Source organism: Myotis nattereri (genome assembly GCF_964212035.1).
Source record: "Myotis nattereri genome assembly, chromosome: 3".
Classification (NCBI taxonomy): domain Eukaryota; kingdom Metazoa; phylum Chordata; class Mammalia; order Chiroptera; family Vespertilionidae; genus Myotis; species Myotis nattereri.
The window spans coordinates 174,800,648-174,818,729 of record NC_138077.1 but is presented as its reverse complement, the minus strand read 5'-3'; the positions used below and the strand labels follow the sequence as shown (position 1 = coordinate 174,818,729).

General features: G+C 41.1%; 1 protein-coding gene across 8 annotated transcripts in view; it reads left to right on the top strand.

The window, feature by feature from the left end:
* FGGY (FGGY carbohydrate kinase domain containing) overlaps nucleotides 1-18,082 on the top strand; it is a 412,099-nt gene that overhangs the window by 160,511 nt on the left and 233,506 nt on the right. For all 8 annotated transcript variants that reach the window (XM_081087572.1, XM_081087570.1, XM_081087567.1 and 5 more), the window contains one exon: nucleotides 5,481-5,596. In XM_081087572.1, coding sequence (XP_080943698.1) covers nucleotides 5,481-5,596 — 116 coding nt within the window. The remainder of the gene's footprint in view (nucleotides 1-5,480; nucleotides 5,597-18,082) is intronic.

Here is an 18,082-nt window from a genome sequence, read left to right as displayed (position 1 = left end):
GCTTCAGTTCAGTATTTTAAAAAAATTCTAGTAATGTATTTACTTAATTATAACAACTCCTTCATCTGTTTCTTTTTTTCATTTTTTTTTTCTAAATAAAAATCTCTTCTGGAATTCCTGTTATTCTCATGTTAGGCTGCTGGGACTGCTCTCCAAGCCTCTAATTTCTTCCCTCATTATCTCTCTCTTTGTGTCTCTGCTACGAGTAGTAACATATGTCATTCCCTTGCTCTTCTAGATCATTAATTTGATTTTCAACAGTGCAAGTAGTTTTCTTAGTTTTTCTGCGGAAATTTAAAGTTTAACATTTAAAATCAGTGTTGTTAGTTCAGAAAAATCTTTCTTTCTTGCATTCTTCTGATTTCTCATTGCTTTCATTATTGATGTTCTCTTCCAATTTTTTCATCACTTCTGCATCCATGAGACCTGCCTTATAGATGCTCTAATGATCTTCTCCAAGGTGAATTTATCCTCCTAAGTTAGGTATTGTTTTCACTTCGCCTACTCCTCATTGATCTATGTTATTCTGATGCTCACCTATGTTGGTACAGTCTCTTTGACATTGACAAATCTGAAAGCAGTGCAAGACACAGCAGTTGCTCCTCGGGCATTCTAGGTGGCAGTGAACCCACAGTGAGTGCCTTTCGCCCTGGCGGAAGCAGTACTCCTCCCAGCTCAGGGTGGGGGTTGGTGGGGTGGGGAAAACCCTTTGTTCTGCTACAGAGACCTTGGCTTTATTCGCTAACAGTGTAATGTCCTATACTTTCTCTCTCGTAGAGATTTTTCTGGGGCACCTGTGGCCTCAGATGCACTCTCTAAATTTTCCTAATTCTGTTGCTTTTGCATATCCATATTACCCAATAGTTTATTTAAAGAAACCCCAATGAAAAGGACTCTAATAGTGTGCCATTAATCCTGATAGAAGATGGAGTTGCCAGAGGCATCTACAGCCAAAAAATTTCCTGCCTCCTGGGTTCAGTCATCTTCACTCCAGACATTCTTTGTCCATGTAATCTGACTTTCTGTGAGGACTGAGGAATCTTTCTCCTTGCCCTTATTGGGGGGAAAACCTACTTGGAATAACTTAAGTATGCCTTAAAGTGTTGAGTTGTTTCACTATTGATCTGTTACAAACCACAACCAATGCTCAGTGATTTAAGACAATAATCATGGGTAGCTCCTTTAGGCTGTGCTCTGCTGGGTGGTTCTTCTGCTCTAAGATGGACTTTCTAACTTCGGTTTTGGCTGCCTGGGTTTTCTGATCCAGGCTAGGCTTGGCAGTCATTGCTCTTCTCCACTGATATACTTCTTCTGGGCCTAATGGGCCATCCCAAGCAGTATCTTCTCATGCGGATGCCGGAAGTGCAAGAGAGCAAGCAGAAAAGACATCATGCCTCTTGAAGCCTAGACTCAAACCAGCATGAACAGAATACAAAGTCTAGAAGTAGGAAAGGAGATCCTCTCACAGTTACAGGGGGAGATGAGAGGCGGAGAGAATATAGCACTACAAATTACATGGCAAAGGATGTGGATATGCAGAGAGCCCTAGACTGGGGGCCAAAACCTCAACCTACCTCAGCTGATAAGAATGATAATGCAATATTTCCAAGTTCTAATATTACCTCAAAGGAGAGAGCTGTGAGTTTAGCTTGGAGGTAGCAAGGGCATTTTGCAGAGGAGGTCAGGCTGACGTTGGACTTGGATCATAAGAATGATTTGAAGTTTGGAAGTCGACAAGGATGAGTGCAAGGAGCAGTGATCAAGGAGCAGTCAAAGTAGAGGCACAGAAATCTGTACATGAATGGGGCATTTGGGGAAAGAAGAGTTGTCCTAGGTGGTTTGATCATTAGGAACAATCCTTCCACATCACCCTTTCCTCCATCCATTGCTCTTTCCAGTGAGCTGTCGGAGCTTCCAAGGAGCTGGGATTTCAGGCATTGGACCTAGAGGAGTTAGCCTGCTGTGTACTCTTCAGAACATGCTACACAGGTGGTTGCCTTCTCTCTACCTCCAAAAAATTTATCTTGCTTAAATCAGGTGAAGGATTTAGCACATACCTATTACATTTCTACTGGCACTGTCATGCCAATATATCCAGGCCGTTTACCTTAGCTCATTGTGTTCTGCCATCTGAAAAAATAAATTTATTAATAATAAATTCATTGGCTTTCAAAATGTAGACCTCACAAAATGTCACCTCCTCTAGGGAGCCTTCCTTGAAACTTTTTCCCCTCCTCTTCCCACCAGTTCCTATCAGGTACTCCTGTTATAGGTTCTCATTTTTCTTTCCATTTCCTTCAGGACATTTTGGCTATTCGTTAGTATGTGATTTTAGGTATGATTGTTTGATCAATTTCTGTCTCCTTAATGAAACTGTCAGCTTACATGAGAGCAAAAAACCAGGTCTTTTGCATACCACTGGTTCCCCACGGTCCAGCACAGTGCCAGGGTCATAGTAACTGAAAACTAAATGTTTAGTGATGAATGAGTGAATCCATGTGAATGGCTGAATGAGATGCACCTAGTTGGGTGTATGAAATAGGTTTCTCTTTAAAATTACAGCAACCCTAGCCAGTTGTGCTTAATGGTTAGAGCATCAGCCTGTGGACTTAGGGTCCTGGGTTTGATTCCAGTCAAGGGCATGTATCTTGGTTGCAGGCTTGATCCCCAGGCCCTGGTTGGGGGGGCTAACGCATGGGAGGCAACCAATCAATATGTCTCTTTCACATTGATGTTTCTGTCTCCCCCCCTCCCTTCTACTCTCTCTAAAAAAAAATCAATGGAAAATATCCTTAGGTGAGGATTAACAACAACAACAAAAACAAACAAACAAACACAAAAAACTACATGAGCAACCCAGGTTTACCATTTAGCTGTGACAAGGTGAACAAATCATTCTTTAGTACTTCTGTTCAATCAGTATTCATCATGGTTTGACATATGGCTGAATGTGGACTAGGTACTGATGACACAGAGATGATTAGGGCTGATTTTGCTCTGAAGGAGTTGCTGGTTTAGTGGGAGAGATGGAGAAGTGAGTGGGCAAAGGCCGTTACTATGATAGGTGTTAAGAGGAGGATATGGCCGAAACCGGTTTGGCTCAGTGGATAGAGCGTCGGCCAGCGGACTGAAGGGTCCCGGGTTCGATTCCGGTCTAGGGCATGTACTTGGGTTGCGGGCACATCCCCAGTGGGAGATGTGCAGGAGGCAGCTGATCGATGTTTCTCTCTCATCGGTGTTTCTAACTCTCTATCTCTCTCCCTTCCTCTCTGTAAAAAATCAATGAAAATATATTAAAAAAAAAAAAGAGGAGGATATGATAGGAACTTGGCGAAGAGGCTTTGGACTCAGCTTGCCTTCCACAGACTCCTTGGGAAAAGGGACAATGTGAGCTGAGTCATAGATTCTAAGTAGGAGTTAGATGCATAACAGAGAAGAAAACTGTGGGCAGAATGGAGCAAAGGACTCAGTGCACAGGGAAGTCAGAAATCAAGGCCCCCTCTGGGAAACTTTAAATAATTCAGTAGTGCAGAATGGAGCAAGCATTCCAACAGGAATGGCAAGCAGGAACTGGAGGTCATCATGCTCATACTACAAAGGGTCTTTTAAGCCCTGCAGAGGATTGGACTTTCTGCTACAGGTAATCAGAAATAATCAAAGGATTTCAATTAGGGTTGATAGCATCAGATATTATTTTATGAAGTTTGAACACATGTGGAAAACAGATTGGAATTCAATAGGACTATAAGGAAGATAAATAAAGAAGTAGTTAATTACACAGTATGAGAAGGGCTGGGGTAGAGGATCGTCACATGTTCTGGGAGTTCAGAGGAGCTGTACCCACTCAGAACTGAGGACTCAGCCCAGATTCAAGGAAGTGTTTGTGTTATCAGGGTGAAGAAGCTGGGAAGAATTTTCCAATTAGTCGTAGGGCAAAGGCACAGAAATGCAAGAACATGATTGTTTTTTAGAGAACTGTAAATGATATTTTATTGCTCGAGTGTAGGATACTAAAGGTGAATGGAGAAATAAAGCTGGAGAGGAAAACACCTAGCATTCACATCTTCCTCCTATTAAATATTGCTTTATACTGGAGTGACTGTATATACACCAGGCATTTTTTCCCTTTTTATTGGATTTATTGGGGTAACACTGGTTAACACAATTATATAAGTTTCAGGTACACACTTCTATAATACATCATCTGTACACTGTTCCAGGCACTTTAAAAAAATTTTATTATAGAGAATTATGAACATGTACAAAACAGGGTAGTATAACACATACCACTTACCTGTTACTCACCGCCACAACCACCAACTCATGGCCAATTCTGCCCCATCCACAATGCCATTCACTTCCCCTTCTCTTATGATTTTGAAGCAAATTCCCGATAGTATATCATTTTATACATAAAGTAGAGGCCCAGTGCACGACATTCGTGCACTGGAGGGGGGGGTCCCTCATCCCAGCCTGCACCCTCTTGCAGTCCGGGATCCCGGCTTAGGCCTGCTCCCCATGATCCTTTGCGCTGCCGTGGGGGCAGGAGTGGCTCCCGCCACCACCGCTGCGCTGGTCAGCTAGAGCCTGGCCTCTGGCTGAGGGGCATTCCCCCTGTGGGAGCACACTGCCCACCAGGGTCAGCTCCTGCATTGAGCGTCTGCCCCCTGGTGGTCAGTGCATGTCATAGCGATGAGTCATTCCACCTTTCAGTCAATTTGCATATTAGCCTTTTATTATATAGGACTAGAGGCCCAATGCATGAAATTCGTGCAAGGGTAGGCCTCCCTTCTCCTGGCTTTGCAGCCCCGGGCCCACCCCCATCCTGCACCCACCTTGGCCTGGCGCTGCCTGCATCTGCCACCACACCCCCCCCCCCCCCGGTTCCCCAGTTCTGTGGAGGCCCCTCCCCAATCGATCAACCAGTGGCTCTAGGCCTCCATCTGTGGTGGGATCGTGGGGTGATGGCAGGCCTGGTGCCAGTGCGTGGTCGTCCGGAAGGTTGTTCAGCCGTTCATTAGATTTGCATATTACGCTTTTATTATTATTATTTTATTATTATAGATAGGATAGCTCACTCTGTATCTCTATAAGAAGACTTTTTTTGAAATGTAACCACAATTAGGAATATTATACCTAAAACTTAATATAGTACTCAATATCATAAAATAGCTGTCAGCAGTGTAATTTCTAATTATCTCACAAATGTCATGTAAATATAAATACACATACAAATATTTATATACATTGTTTGATCAAGATCTAAAATAAAGGGCTGTGACTCTCATGAAAGTGAAAGCAGGTACTCAGTCATTAATGGGTGTCATTGGGGACTTTTGATCTAAACAGGCATATATAATTACCTAGGTAGATTTATTCTACTTCTTTAACACTATTGCAGCTATCTGGGCAGCTAGTTGGAAAAACATAAAGGAAGCCTAGCTCATATTATTTTTTCTACCTCTCTCCCATTTTCTTAGATCTCTCTGCTCCCTGGTGTGCAAGTGGACATACTCGGCAGAGAAAGGCTGGGATGACAGTTTCTGGAAGATGATTGGTCTGGAAGACTTTGTTTCCGATAATTACAGCAAAATAGGTAAAAAACAAACAAACAAACAAACCAAAAAAACCTGGACAGTGATTATGCCTATGTATGCTAGTATATGAGGATATTGGTGGGTTTTTTTTTTTATGAATTAAAATGCAGGGACCTAGCCCTGTTTTAAAAAGTTAAGATGAGTAAGTTAAGATGGTAGGCCCTTATGGTGGGGCTTACAGGAACTGAGTGGAGATACCAGCTATGAAACTGCACTGAAATATAAAATCTTAGACATTGGGCTAGAGACTGATGAAGATATTTGCACAGAGAAGCTAGGAATAGCATAATCAAAAAGGCGCGGGGGGTACCGAGGGAGGCATATGCATCATTTCCAGTCATTACAAGTACAATGTTTGTGAGTTAGGTTCAAGGTATCAAGCAAGGTCATGAACAGAAACAAATAATTGAAGAGATGAAAATGAGAAGAATCAGGAACAAAACAGAAACTGGAATATGAGCCAGCGGTTTTTGACTAAGGCTATAGGGTTTCAGACTTCCAGTTTTTTGTGGCATTGACTGGATCATAAAGGTGACTAGTCAGGGTTTGCCTGGTGAAAAGAATTCAGATACTATGTTTATATAACAATAGCTGACATTTTCAAGTTTAAGGTTTGCATGTTCATTTCACAAAAAGTTTATTTCCTGTAGTTACCACTTAGAATTCCTGTAAGCTGTTATCAGGTAAACAATTACGCCTGATTAAATAGAATTACATCTGTAATGTTTAGTGTTTTGGCTAGGATTTAAAAAGAAAATTTTAAAGTAGAGTGGCTAGGATGTTGTAAAAATAAAATTTTAAAGTACAATGGCTAAGACAAGATAGAAGGTTATTTTCGTTTCATGTGATAGAATAGAGATAAGTGACTATCAGAGCAGCTCTGCTGTTCTCACACTGCAGCCTCCACCTTGGGGTCCAGGATGGCTGATCCAGTTCTCATCAATTCCCAGCCTGTGAGGGGATGTGCTTTTGGGGGGAGCATAACATGGAAATAGCCCATGCCACTTCTAATCACATCCCATTGATTGGCACTTGTTCTTAAGGCCCCACTGGGCTTCAGGGTGGCTGGGAAATGTAGTTATTGGCTGGGCAACGATGGATCCGTTCATGTGACCAGCTAAATGTTGAGCCACCCTTGATAACTGAATCACATAGCAGGCTATTTTAGTTCAGCCTTTCTGTGGTGGATTCCTCATGACAGTGCTGTTAAAGTTCAGGAATATGATAGAGATATGAAAGATCCTAGTAGCATCAGTATTGCTGCGTTTGAGAGAATATAGCTTTGTTTCTGTGGTCTGTTCAACTACCAATAAGTAAGTCCAGGGGAAAGAACAAAGCCATGTAACGTGCAGAAAGAGCCCTTTCTGAAATTCTGGGGCTCAGTTGAAACCATCTCAGGATCTGAGCTGGTAGAGAAGAGGGAGGAGCTCGGGACCAAGGGAAGCGAGGAAGAAGCAAAGCCACCGTCATTCATCATCACCTATTATCCACGTCCTTTGACAGAGGATTTATTTTATATGTTGTCTTGTTTGCCCCTGACCAGCCTATTTGCATAGCTATTCCTATTTTACAGATGGGAAAACTGAAATCCAGTTCCTTGGGCACTCGTAAATTGTAGACTCAGTATTAGAACTGGGTCTCTGACTCCAGTTTTCTACTAAAGCAGACTGCTTCCCTTGGAATATAAGAGGCTGCGGGAACTCATGCAGCTATATGGTTGGCCTCCAGTGGGGTTAGGCAGCAGTTCAACATTTAGCACCCAAAGCCAACCTGAGCTAGATGGGAACAAGTGCAAATATAATCACATTGCGTACGAGGCCATGAGCATAAGGATTTTGGGGAACACATTCAGCCCAGGGTAACAGTGCGCTGGTCATTAGAGCTAAGGCATGACCACCAAGTTCTCGGTCCCCAGTCCGGTGTTTTGGAGGCGGCTCCCCCATGAGCTTCCTACTTTGATGAAGAACTATCAGGATTACGTGTCAGGGGAGAAGCTCTTGTGCTGTAACAAGGGTGCAAAGCGGGCCTGGAACACTGAACTGGAGCTGAGGTAGTTGTAGTTCTGGCACTGTGTGAACTTTGAGAAGCTTCATATTGTTTCTGTATCTTGTTTCTGTAGTCATGCCTAGGAAAGACATAACTAATGGTAGTTATCACTTCTCAGACATGGTACTATTGAATTACAGCCATTACATTTTTAAATTTTCAAAACTGTGTGATGGAGTTATTTTTACTTACCCTGTCCGACAGCTGAAAACTAAGTTTTAGAAAGTGGAAATGTGCCTAATGAATGGTCACACAGTTTGCAAGTGGTAGGCACAGAATTCAAACCTATGTTTGGGTGATTCCAAATCCTGCTCTAACCATTTTGCATGCTGACTTCCAGATAATATTATGTGCCTCTTGTAGGTAGCAAATAAATAGTACTCTTCCTTCTTCTGTATTTCGAGCACATTTCTGTGTGCTTTTGCATACCTTGTTGCAGGTAATGCTCATAACCATTGACAAAAATACATATCGTTACCTTGTTCACAGATGAGAATCAGAGAGATAATCTAGTAATTTCCTCACCACATGCAGAGCTAATAAGTGATGTTAGGATTGAAAACTTCTCAGTGTGAGGGCGTAGGAGGAGCTAATATTTTATTGGAATACAAATGTCAATGTCAATGACTTAAGTGTTCAAATGATTTTTAAAATTTATATTGCCCCCCCAAAAAAAAATTTAGTTGCTCTTCCCTGAGTATTCCCATGCTGTGCTGAACCTAGCTTTTTACAGTACACATTGATGACCACTTTACATGTCTCAATTCCACACTAGACTGTGAGCTTCTTGATATCTGGATTTTCATGTATTTGCCTTTGTATTCCTGGTCCTGGCATAAGGCATGACACATTTTAGTAATTAAACTACTGTTTGATTAGTAAGTAGATAAATTAATAACTGGGATGGCTGGTACTGGGATATTGGTGCCTTTTGCCATTAAAGCTGAAATGATGTTTACTGTTTTTAGCAGTATCTTGGGTGACTTGGACCCAATTTCAACTCTGATTTTCTGATTAATAGTAAGTCCTTGAATAATGTCATTTAGTTATAATATTGATTAGAAAAAAATCTGTTCCCACTGGGGCACTGACTGTATGGAGTTTGCACATTTCCCCACGTGTACATGGTACTCTGGTTTCCTCCCACCTCCCAAAGGTGTGCACATTGGGGTATCTCATGGTCCCAGTCTGAGTGAGTGAGGGGCACTGTGAGGGGCTCTGTGATGGAACAGCATCCTGTTCAGCATTGGCTCCTGCCTTGGGCCCTGAGCTGCCTGGAGAGGCTCTGACCAACTGTGACCCTGAACTGGAATAATCGGGTTTGAAATAATACATAATCATCTTATTTGTTTTTATTAACCTTTCTTAAATGTGGATATATATATATATATATATATATATATATATATATATATCCACATTTATTTTGGTGTTTAATAGTAGAATTATACAAGAGGCCCAGTGCACAAATTTGTGCACCAGTGGTATCTGTTGGCCTGGCCTGCAAGATCGGGCCAAAACCCACTCTTCGACATCCCCTGAGGGGTCCCGGATTGCTAGAGGGCGCAAGCCAGGCCAAGGGATCCCACTGGTGCATGATCGGGGCTGGGGAGGGACACAAAAGTTTGGCCAGTTTGGCCAGCCAGGTAGGGAATGTGGGAGGGATCCAGGGTATGTCCGGCCCGTCTCGCTCAGTCCCAGTTGGCCCAGACACCAGCAAGCTAACCTACCAATTGACGTCAAACAACTGGTCGACTGTCTGCCCCCTGGTGGTCAGTACATGTCATAGAGAGCAGTTGAGCGGCCTTAGCATATCATTAGCATATTAATTGGTTGAACAGATGATCGGGCACTTAGCATATTAGACTTTTATTATATAGGATTAGATCTTTATTTAGAAGTTTGGTGATATTTATGTGATTAGACTATGCCAGAGGAACTTAACTCTTGTTTATGTTAATTAACATAGGGTAAAATTAGTTTTGTTATACATCGTTTTGCTTAAAGTCATATTTTCCAAGACCCTGTCATCGACATAAGAACTTAACTGTACTTTAACATTTTGATGCTTTTCCTCCTCTTCCACGAGATTCATGTTTATTTTAATGTTTATAATATTAAATTTCTATTGAGGTATAATTGACATATAACATTGTATTAGTTTGAGGTGTACAAAATAATGTATACATTGCAAAATGATGGTTACTACAATAGGTCTAGTTACCACCAGTCACCATAAAAAGTTACAAATTAATTTTTTTTCTTGTTATGAGAATTTTAAATATTTACTATCCCAGCAACCTTCAAATATGCACTACAATGCCATTGATTATAGTCTACTAGTAGATATTATAATATTGTACACAACATCTTCATGACCTATTCATCTATCCCTCCCTCCCCCGCAGCTTTCTCCCATTTCACCCTCCCCACTCCCCCTGACAACCAACACTCTGTTCTCAGTATCCATGAGTTTCTCTTTGGGTTGTTTTATTTTGTTTTGTATTTTAGATTCTTCTTATAAGTGAGCTCATATTGTATTTGTCTATCTCTGTGTGACTTAATTTCATTTAGCATAATACCCTCTAAGTTCATTTATGCTATTGCAAGATTTTATTCTTTTTAATAGTTGAGTAATATTTCATACTACATCTACATTCATCCATCAATAGATACCTAAATTATTTCCATATCTTGGCTTTCCATAATAATACAAGCGTACTATGCTTATTAGACCAGATGTCCTTCCGGACAACCTTCCAGATGAAGCTGGGGCTGTGAGGGAAGCCTGGGTCCCACGTGCCTGCCAGTGGCCGGAGGGAAGCCCAGGTCCCGGGTTCCAGAGAGAAGCCCAGGTCTCAGGTGCCAGAGGGAAACCAGTCCAGCAGCTGGGGGAAGGAATGCCACCTTTTGCATGAATTTCGTGCATCAGGCCTCTAGTTATAAATAATGCTGCAGTGAACATAGGGTTAAACATATTTTTGAATTAGTGTTTTAGTTTTCTTTGGATAAATACCCAGAAGTGGAATTGCTCGATCTTATGGTAGTTCTATTTTTAATTTTTGTGGAATATCCATACTGTTTTTCATAGTGGTTGTACCAATTTACACTCCCACCAGTAGTGCATAAGGGTTCTCTTTTCTCCATATTCTCACCAACATTTGTCATATCTTGTTTTTTTGATAATAGCTATCCTAACAGATATGAGATGATGTCTCATTGTGGTTTTAATTTGCATTTTCCTTATGATTAATGATGTTGAGCATCTTTTCATGTGCCTGTTAGCCATCTGTATGTTTTCTTTGGAAAAATGTCTATTCAGATCCTTTGTCTATTTTTAATCAGATTTTTTTTTTAATTTTTGCTATTGAGTTGTGTGAGTTCTTTATATAATTTGAGTATTAACCCCTTATTGGATACATGCTATGAAAATATTTTCTTTTACCCATTGGTTGCCTTTTAATTTTGTTGATGGCTTCCTTTGCTCTGTAGAAGCTTTTTAGTTTGATTAGTATATTAACTCTGCTAATAGAGAAATACCTACAGGAAATATTCATTAAAAGTCCATAATGTTCATCTAGAAGAAAATTTCCAGAGTAACTTTATTAGATTTTGCCTGTTAAGTTAATGGATTTTTAATGGATGTCCTAAGAAGACATATCATTAACCAGAATATTGCCATCCATGAATTAAAACTTACCCATTCATCAAAATTAATTGTGATATTTCCTTTGATTTTCATTTCTGGTGACTTGAACTTGGAGTTTCAGTCTGAACCAAAAGTGGAAGATGCTGAGAAGGATGTTAACTCTAAGTGTGACTTTCAGAAACTCCTTTGGAAGCTACCTGCAGACATTCTTTAGCAATTCTTGGAACTCTGAAAAGTGAATCTCAGCAGCCTCCCTGTGAAGTGTTAAACATTTTCAGTGGACTCATTGCCCGTCAAGATGTGGGCAATAGAGTGCAAAACCTTTTAGCAGATTTGAGCAGTGTGTCGTGGATTTGAGCATTAATACAATTACCATAATTCGCTCCATGTGGAGCTTTTAGCCAAGTCTTTACCAGCCTTCCTGGACTCGTGCAGTAAATAAATGCTTTCCCCGAAAACTGAAAACCTCAGCAACTGATGGTCTTATGGAGGGATATTTTTGAAATAAATTATTTATGAACTGTAAGTTAAGGATCAAATGCAATATTTATATGGTGCATTTCAAGGACAGGGGAAGAACTTTTTCATTGTTTTAAGTAACTACATGCAAGTTTTCAAAACTGAATGTTACTGCAGGGAGGTATTTGGATGGTGTGGTTTGGGAACATTATAAAAGTAAGGAGAAAACTTTTTTTGTGTGTCAAAATAATATAGTAGAATTTTTTTTACAATTGAAACTATTCAAATTGATTTAATGTTCAGAATTAATGAAGAAAACATAAACCCAGGTTCTGTAAGGAATTACATATCCATAGTCCAATAAAATGATCTGTGTCAATAAATGTTGACCTTCAATTCCATGTGGCTCATTCCCAGGTTACCTATCTAATCCTAAGCATCTATCAAAAGCAAACGGGAAGGAAGTGATCAGTAGGGAGAGAGGACCCTTAGGCAGATAAGCAACATTCCACCTGTTCTAATCGATTATCCAGGCTGGATTCAGCATGGCCCCGTTGCCTTCTTACTTCCTGGGAAAAGTGCTTCAGTGTTTTATTGGGGTAGGCAGGCCTCTCTATGAACACTCGTGTGTACAACATGGCTGAATTATAGAGTGATTGTTTGCATTACAGGAAGAGCTTTGTTAAAGAAAGGGGTGCAGTGTGTTGGCTTATAGGTCATTCATTATTTGGGATCAGGGAAGCCAGGCAAAGAGGAAACGCATAGCCCAAGTCGAAGGAGTTAGTGACTGTTAAGTGAGAGGCAGAAATGAAGACAAAGAATATGTGAGGAAGACAGTTCCTCGAGGGGAGGGAGGCTGCACTTTTTCACAGGTTTTCTTTCCCTCTATGAGACTGTATAAGCATCAGACACTGTGGGCACAGTCATCTGGCACATAGTAGCTACTGATGAGACACTCCTACTGGGTTACAGAAAGTGACTTCATCTTGTAAACTCAGTGTTTGCAGTCTTCTTTCCAATAACGTGTTTGGCACTTAACACATTTCGGATAGATCATGAGAATTCCCACTTCATATTACACAGTGTTCTACAAAGTATCAGACTTTAAAAAGATATTAGCTTGTAAGAGCATGTAATAAATAACTTCAAAATACAATGGGTATTTAATTTTAAAGCGTGCCTTTAACATTTATGTAAAATGTTTGTTGTACTCGTTCAATAGAAACTTATCTGGCCTCTGGGTAAAGCTAGCAATAAAACTACTGGTCCGCAATTTGTTAAGAAGGGACTCCCACGGAAGGCATCCTCCAACCTGAATGGTAGCTGCAGCAAGCCTCATTCCTGTAGCAGACATGGAGACCTTGTCCTGGCGGGGATATCACAGACTCTTTCCATAGGGGAAAAAGAACAAAAATAAAAACTTATTTTAGGAGTATTGAGAATATCCCTTCTCCTTAGAGCAGTGGTTCTCAACCTTCTGGCCCTTTAAATACAGTTCCTCATGTTGTGACCCAACCATAAAATTATTTTCGTTGCTACTTCATAACTGTAATGTTGCTACTGTTATGAATCGTAATGTAAATATCTGATATGCAGGATAGTCTTAGGCGACCCCTGTGAAAGGGTCGTTCAACCGCCAAAGGGGTCGCGACCCACAGGTTGAGAACCGCTGCCTTAGAGTAAAATAAACCCCATAGTTAACTCCATAGTTAAATCTGCATTTTACAGATTTTTGTCCTGTAGGCTTAAACCTGTAGGTAAAGTATGTGATGAGAACACAGATGCGGCAGTACTTGCTGCTGTTCTGCTCTGAAGTCTAACCAAGTGAGAACAATCCACGGAGCCACCTAAAGCAAAGTGCAGTGTTGGCTTTGGTTAGACTGAAGTAAAAGGCAGGGGGATCCTACCTGTCTTTCAAACCTAGCTGGACCTTGGGACCTGAGTGACACTGACTCAGTGCAGTCATTGACCAAGGAGCTGGAACAAAGAGACAAGAGGCCTGGCTGGGCTCACTTCAGCACTTGATCTGAATAATTCAGAAACTCAAAGCGCCCACTGGCCTGAGTGTAGGTAGTTTAAGAAGAGAAACTACCTGCCCAGCCTGTGCTGACTCCATTTCAAGGGTGTGGCTCTACTTCCTGGTTAGCATGGCCCCATGGATATTGGATTTTTAAAAAATATGTATTTTTATTGATTTCAGTAAGGAAGGGAGAGATAGAAATATCAATGATAAGAATCATTGATCAGCTGCCTCCTGCATGCCCCTTACTGGGGATCGAGCCTGGCAACCCAGGTTTGTGCCCTGACTGGGAATCAAACCATGACCTCCTGACTTATAGGTCAATGCTCAACCACTGAGCCACACCAGCAGGGCCTTTTTTCAAGTCTCATGGGTCAACTAAGTGATTCTTCTTCTGATGGATAGAACAAGGAAGAGTATAGAAGCAGGAGATGGCCAAGTTCACATTAGTGCTACTCTCTCCTGAAAGAGAGAAGATGAAATCCCCTTGTAGAAACACATCTAAGGGGTTTTCACCAGCACCATTTATCATGACCAGTATTGAGAGCCAGAATCCAGCGATGTAATTTGTAGTTGTGCATATTATAAAATCCCTTTTAAGCTATTAATACACAATGTTCTGAAATCACCCAATAGAACTGGGTATGTTTACAAGGATTCATGCATTTATTTCTTAGAATGTGAAACTCGTTTTTCATTTGGAGCTCTGTTGAACTGCTGCTGTGTGTTGGTATGACAAGCTATAGGAGCTGTCTTTAGTCGTTTATATCCGGAGGTCTTTGGCCATATCTTCTACACTCCTCGGGGCCTATCATGCTGTCTTCCATGTCCTGAACCTTTGAGCTTATCCCATCTCTTCTCATCACCCTTCCCATTCCTGTTCAAGTGATAGAGCAAGGTCTTTCCTATGCTTGAGGCAAGTACATGTTCTCTGAGAGTTGTACTGTCTTGTTTTACCCTTTAACACTTTTGCCTGATGGAGAATGACCTAGAGGTTTTCTCGTCAGTTAGTGACCCATCTAGTCATTTATCCTTCCATCCAACCACACCACTGAGTGCCAGGAGCTGGGCTAAGCAGTAGAGAGAGAAAAATGAATGCACCACAGTCAGTTGCCTTGGGAATCTCATGTCTGTGCAGTGGAGGGTGGGGAATAAGTGAATAAATCAATCATCTGTGTTTTTCAGTAAGTCTAGAGAGGTCCAAAATACTGTGGGAAGCAGAGAAGGAAGTCACTAACAACCACAGGTGATACTAAGGAAGGCATCTCATGGGATGGTGTTTGAGATGTGCCAGAAGGTTATGAGTGGTCGTTTACCACAGAAAGAGAGCTGACCTCTGAGGAAGAAGCAGCCACACAGGCAAGGACATGGAGGCAGGGAGGAGTGTGAGGTCTCTGAGCTGCTGGGTGTGGCTGCAGCAGAGTGGGCCTGGGGTGTGATAGGAAGGGGACTGTGTTTAATTTCTAATGGGACTTCTATCTCCCTTGAAGATGGGGTCACTGGTAAAAGACCCAGCATAACAAGAGTAGCCCCATTGCTCTCAAGAGATAGTTCCAATTGCTGCCCCTGCCAGTGCTATGAAGAAAATTGAGGGCACTTTTAGCAGTTTTATAGTTCCTGTGAAGATGTGTGTGTGTGTGTATGTGTGTGTGTGTGTGTGTGTCTGTCTCTGTGTCTGTGTCCCAAGCCCATTTCTTTCCTTTACTCACTCACAGTATCCATTACTTCTCCCTCATTCCATAAGCTTTGTTGTAAAACTGAAATGGGATATCAGATGTCATACAATAGTGTGGTTTATGAAGCCTGTAGACATGTTAGCTGTTATCATCTTTAAGTGTACCTCGGCACCTGGAGTACAACAGTCTTCACTCCCTCAACACTCTGGTTCCAGCCTGTTGGACCTGAAAGAAGAGACTGTGCTCCCCACTTCTCATCACCCTCAGATTCCCAGAAGTTCTGTTTCAGCTGCTGGCTCTTCCAGGAATAGCCCTGCAGAGCCAGAAGGGCAAAGAAGCAGTGATGACCACATCATGTTGTAAGGCAATGGTTTTCAAAGGTTTTGCTGGATATAAGGTTTCATGTAACTGCTCCTCCTTTCAGTATGGCATCTGGAAGATATTTGGAAGCCCCCAGAGGGTGAGGTCAGCCTCTTCCTACTGCTAGACAATCAGTTACTACCAGAGCTGAAAGGGATCATGGAGATTTTGCTCTAATGCCCTCATTTTATAGATGAAGAGCCAAGACTCAGGGAGGTAGGGTGAATTTTCTTGGTCTTACAGCATTTTCCAGACACAGCTGAGATCCTATGGCTGTTCCACTACTCGATGCCACCTTTCCTGTTTGACATCTCTCATCTTTGGTCACTTAGCCAATTTAGAAATGGTTGTTTGAAAAGGATTATTAGCACCAGATCACTGTCACCAAGGCAAAGACTTACATAGGTGAATTCACCAAATCCATTGTCTCTTCTTCAACCTTTAAAAAAATATATATAATTTTATTATATTTTTTAGAAAGAGAGAAACATCAATATGAGAGCCCAACATCAATTGGCTGCCCCCTACCTGGGATCAAGCATGGCACCCCAGCATGTGTCCTGACCTGGAATTGAACTGGCAGTCTTTAGGTGTACCAGATGACGCCCAATCCACTGAGCAACACCAGCCAGAGCAGTCTTCAACCTTGCAAATGCAGGAATTGGAATTTACCCATGCAGCCAGGGATAGTTGGATCTAGGAACATATCAATCAAGCTCTTAAGTAGCTGATTTAGATAAACTAAAATAACTAAGTAGTATATTAGCCATTGCTTATTCTAATGGTTAAGAGTTTGGTCACCAGAGCCAGACAGGCATGAGTTCAGTTCTGGCTTTGACATCTGCAAGCCATGTAAGCCCTGTCATATATATTGTTGGGTGTTGGTACTTAATTTTTTTAAGCCTTAATTGGTATATTTTGGGGACGAATGGGCATATTATGAGGATCAAATGAAATAATGCAGGTGAACTCCTAGCACACACAAAGTCTTCAGAAAATGTTAATTCTTACTACCTTAAGAACTGTCCATTCTCTGGAACTCCAGTTCCTTTCAAGGTGATAGGTCATGTCTGCCAAAGTCAAGACCCCTTGAAATATTCCATGTAATTATTACCAACTTCTTTTGACTTTGGAGAATGCTTTATTCTAAGCTCCACTCTTGGGTTCACAGAGCTTTTTTTTCCAAGCAGGGTATAAGCAAAGTAATCGGATTTCTGCTTCTAAATTATAACTACTTCCTTGAGAGGTTACCTTGATCAGAATTATAGCTTTTCCTAAATTCTTCAGTCTTATAACGCAATCTTTAGTTTTTTTCCCCACCCACAAAAGAGCACACATCCATAGGCAAATAAAAAGCACAGGACAGCCCTGGCCAGTGTGGCTCAATTGATTGGAGCATCCTCCTGTACACCAAAAAGTCACAGGTTTGATTCCCAGTCAGAGCACATACCCAGGTTGCGGGTTTGATCACCAGTCAGGGCACATGCAAGAGGCAATCAATTGATGTTTCTCTCTAACATCCATGTTTCTCTCTCTCCCTCTCTCTTCCTCTCTGTCTAAAATCAATAAAAGCATGTCCTCAGGTGAGGATTAAAAAAAAAGAGTATGGGGTACATTGGTAATAATTAACTAGGAAACTTTGACTAATGCTCCTATAATGCTTCACAACTTTAGAAGAGTATTTCTTTCCATGCACTATTACATTCATTTTTCACATCAAATTTAGAAGACAGGTTGTAATAACATTTTGGGAAATCAGAAGTCACAAGCTTTTGAGTCAGAGAGACCTGGAATCAAATCCCAGATTGACCACTTATTGGTTGTATACCCTTGGGTAAGTCACTAAACCTCTCTGAGACTTGGTTTCTTCATTTATTAGCAGGTAGTAATACCTATCTTTCATAGTCCTTGTGATGGAGTGATGAAGTATATAAAGTATCTGTCTAGCTTCTAGTAAGACTCAAGTAAACAGTTGCTAAATTAAACAACACAAGAAGATTCAATGCTGTATAAAATATCATAATGACAAATGGAGATAGCGTTGGACTTCCCTAATGCCAAATCCTGTGAAAACCAGAAAGGACTTTTGATAATTATATTCAAAGGAAGGAAAACTGAAAAGGTAGGGCTAATTATATGCAATGACATGATCATATTAATAACTAAATAAAAAGAGAGAGGAAACACTCAACACCGATTTTTGCCCTTTTTTGCTCTCATTCATTAATTTAACAATACTAGACATTTTTCTCATTATTGGAGAACAATGGTGAAC